At 64.6% G+C, this 3,420-nt stretch overlaps 1 protein-coding gene across 1 annotated transcript; it reads right to left on the minus strand.

The window, feature by feature from the left end:
* Positions 1 to 290: 290 nt before the first annotated feature.
* On the minus strand, positions 291 to 1,745 carry LOC136468552 (uncharacterized). Its single transcript, XM_066467080.1, has 4 exons — positions 1,438 to 1,745; positions 968 to 1,337; positions 656 to 898; positions 291 to 410 (listed from the first exon to the last, which is right to left on the minus strand). Exons 1-4 carry the CDS (start codon positions 1,743 to 1,745, stop codon positions 291 to 293), a joined length of 1,041 nt encoding a protein of 346 aa, XP_066323177.1.
* Between the last annotated feature and the right edge of the window lie 1,675 nt (positions 1,746 to 3,420).

A 3,420-nucleotide genomic window follows, 5' to 3' on the forward strand; every position in this document is an offset into this window, starting at 1 on the left:
AAACCACACCTCGATTTTGAGGCCTCAACCGAAGCAAGGGCCTCGTTCAAAGCACCCTTGGTCAGCCGGTGCGCACTCTCCTCTTCCCCCAGCTGCCCGGCGAGGGCCTTGCCCGAGGCTGTCGCTTCTTCAGCCCGGGATCTAAAGGCATCCCGATCGCTGATGGCGCGGGTAAGCTCCTCCTCCAGCTCCTTGATCCGCACCGCCAAGGGGGCGAGCTGTGTCTGGGCTGTGGCCGCCTCGACCTTCGCGTCGGCATAGCGAAGGCGGAGGTCCTCCACCTCCGCGCTTCATGCCGACAAAAGCTCATGAGCATCGGCAAGAAGGCCCCTCTGCCACTGAAGCTGGTCCCAGACTACCCTCTCCCGCCGGAGGAAGACCAACTTCCCAAGGGACCGGGTCTCGAGCTCCTGAGGAGGTAGAGCAGAGGTCATCGATTACGACAAAACCGAGAAAAGAACGTCACGCGAGAAAGGAAAACACGAACCTGGGCGACTCCGGGCAGTTCGTCGGCCACCACGGACAACGCCGTCCGTAGCGACCGCTCCGCCAGCTCGCGGTACTGCTCGAAGGTACTCCAGCGCCCGCCCTGGGCCGTGTCCTCGAGGGCGAACAGAGGCTCCCCCTCAGGGTCGTCCTGGCTCCGCCACAGTACCCGCGGGTGATCCCACCCGCGGGGCTCGGGTTGCACCCGCACGAGGGCCAAGCTTCCCTCGCCCAAGAGCAGCGCCAGCTGCTCCACGGTGTCGGTCTCCTCGGCGTCGACCACCTCCCGCGCCCGGGAAGTATCGTCGGAGGAGATCGGATAGACCTCCATCTCCCAGGCGCTCTCCTGCAACAACGGCGGGCCCTGAGCCAAGGGCACGACCAAGGCCTCCGCCGCCTGCATCTCCACCTCCTGCACAGACGGCCAAGCCGCCATCACGACGGCCGTGGTGACCTCGGGGGCTCCGGCCTCTGCGATCACGGCCTCGGCGGTCTCGGGGGCTCCGGCCTCCGCCATTGTGGCCTCGGCAGACGCAGAAACGCCGACCGCGGACACTGTGGTCTCGACGATCGTAGGCACCGGGGCCTCCATCGCCTCAGCCTCGGAGGCCCCGGGAGCCTCGACAACAAAGGGCACGACGGCCTCACCCGACCATGTAGGGGCCACCTCGGCAACCCCTCCTTGGGCGGCCGATTCCTTTAGGTCGACCCTCGCCGATGCCGCGCCATGTTGGATGGCGGCTTGTGCCTCCGCCACCCAGTGGGTGGAGGAGTCGGGGCTCGCCTTAAGCACCTTGAGGGGCGCCAAGGAGAGGTCGTTCGCAGGCCGCTTCCGACTAAAGAAATTTAACCTACAGGGTCAGCGCGAGACCAAAAAAGCGAACGGAAGACACTACGACCCTGCCAAAAATACACTTAGAACGAGGCGGCCCCCGCTTCGCCACAACAAACCTCATCCGCAACGGCGGAGGCGGAGGCAGTGGCGTCGCATCCATATCCATCGACGCCGGTCGGTCCTCAGCGGACCCCGACGCCCCTTCGGTCCTCTGCGGGGACGGTGGCGTTGCCTCCACTGCCACCTGCTCTGCCACGGCCGCCGAGCCTACCGGGCTGACGGCGCGTTTGCCTAACGCCCACGCCTCGGGCGTATCGGCCTTGGCCCCGGAGCAGGCAACCACCGGCCCCCGGGTCCGCTTCTCCTCCCCTTCCCAGGGGTGCCGGGCTGCTTGCCGATGCCCTGGGCGCCACCTCCACGACATCAGGAAGGTGGTCCAGGGGACCTCGCCCTCCCTTGCCTTTGTCGTTCCCGTCCAAGGCCTCCGTCGACAACGACGTCGATGGGGATTCCTCCAACGGGAGACCATCCTTCCGTTGCTGACGGCGGCGCTTATCCAATGCCTCGCGCGTAAGGAGGTGCTTCGTACGCTTCGCCACCTTAGCGTCCTTTCATTTCTTCTGCGCGTCAGCGTGAGCGCGGTTGATCGCCCGCTGCCCCATGTCCTCGGGAACGGGCGATGGGGAGGAGCGCACGTCCCTCATCCCCTGAAGGAACGACAAACGCGCATGAGGAAACAAGGGATAAAGGGGGATTGAGGAGGCTCAGAGGCCACAGCGGTACTCGACTTACCAGCGAAAGGAACCCTCGCGATGGTCGCATCGCGAAGGGGGTCAGCTTGCCGCCCCTCAACTTCGCATCTACCGTCTCCCCCACCCAACGGTGAATTTCCTCGTCGGAGAGGGCGGAGGAAGACATCCGGGTGCCTTCAACGGGCTCACCCGGCCTCATCTCGAACAGCCGCCGCCACTGAGCCATCAGCGGCAGCACCCTCCGACGGTGGAAGGCGGCCACGACCACAGCGACCGTGAGGCCATGGCTCTGCAGCCTCGCTAGCCCCTCCAGGAGTGGCTCCAGCTTGGGCTGGTCGACCTTTGGGACGCCCCACTTTCATTTCTCCGGGCAACTCCCCACAATCCACCCAGTATAAGGGGGAAGTCCTCCGTCGTCGTTGCGGAGGTAAAACCAACTCGTGTACCACCGGCGGTTGGAGGACGCGAGTTGGGCCGGGATGTAGAGGTGCAGGCGGTCCTGACGCACTTGGAGAGTGCAGCCTCCGGCCCTCGATGCCTTCCTCTTACCCGACGTGCCCGTCGGCTTGGTAGTATGCCCCGCCCGGAACAGGTGGAGCCACAAATCCCAATGGGGAGCGATCCCCAAATACCCCTCGCAGATGGCAACAAAGATAGCCGCCTGAGCGATGGAGTTGGGATTAAAATTGTGGAGCTCCACGCCGTAGTAGTGCGGGAGCGCCCGTATGAACCGGTCCGCCGGGACGCCGAGGCCGCGCTCGAGGAAGGAGACGAAGCTCACGACATAGCCGTCGCGGGGCCTCGGCTCCGGCTCACCGTACAGAGCAATCCACTCCGGCCTACTAGGGTCTGTCACCGGGCAGAGGAGTCCACCGTCGACAAGCGACTGGAGCATCTCCTCGGTGACGTCTGACGGATCCCAAGGGTCCGCCTCGACAACGATGACGTTGCCGGCCATGGGTGCGATGGAGGAATCGGGCGCGACGGTGAGTTTTTCTCTCTCCCTCCCACGCTCTCGCTTTTTCCTCGCTTTCTCCCTAGGCTCGCTCTTCTCTCCTCCTCTTCCCGGCACCCGCTGCTCTGGCGACGGCTCGACAGAGGCGGTGCTAATGCAGGCAAGGTAAGACGAGGAGGGGCGAGAGTCCTCGGGTATTTATGCAGGGAGGAGGCGAAATGAATGTGCGACGAAATCGGGGAGGTTTTCCCTCGTCCGGTGCGGTTAACCACGAGTCGATTTCGACGGCCCACGCGCCCACGTCTCCCGCATTAAATGCGAGGACAGTTACGTCCCGTCCATCACATCACGCTCGGCCACTACGGCAGTAGGCGTCGTTTCGCCTCCCCCTG

The sequence above is a fragment of the Miscanthus floridulus genome, chromosome 8 (assembly GCF_019320115.1).
Source record: "Miscanthus floridulus cultivar M001 chromosome 8, ASM1932011v1, whole genome shotgun sequence".
Lineage (NCBI taxonomy): Eukaryota > Viridiplantae > Streptophyta > Magnoliopsida > Poales > Poaceae > Miscanthus > Miscanthus floridulus.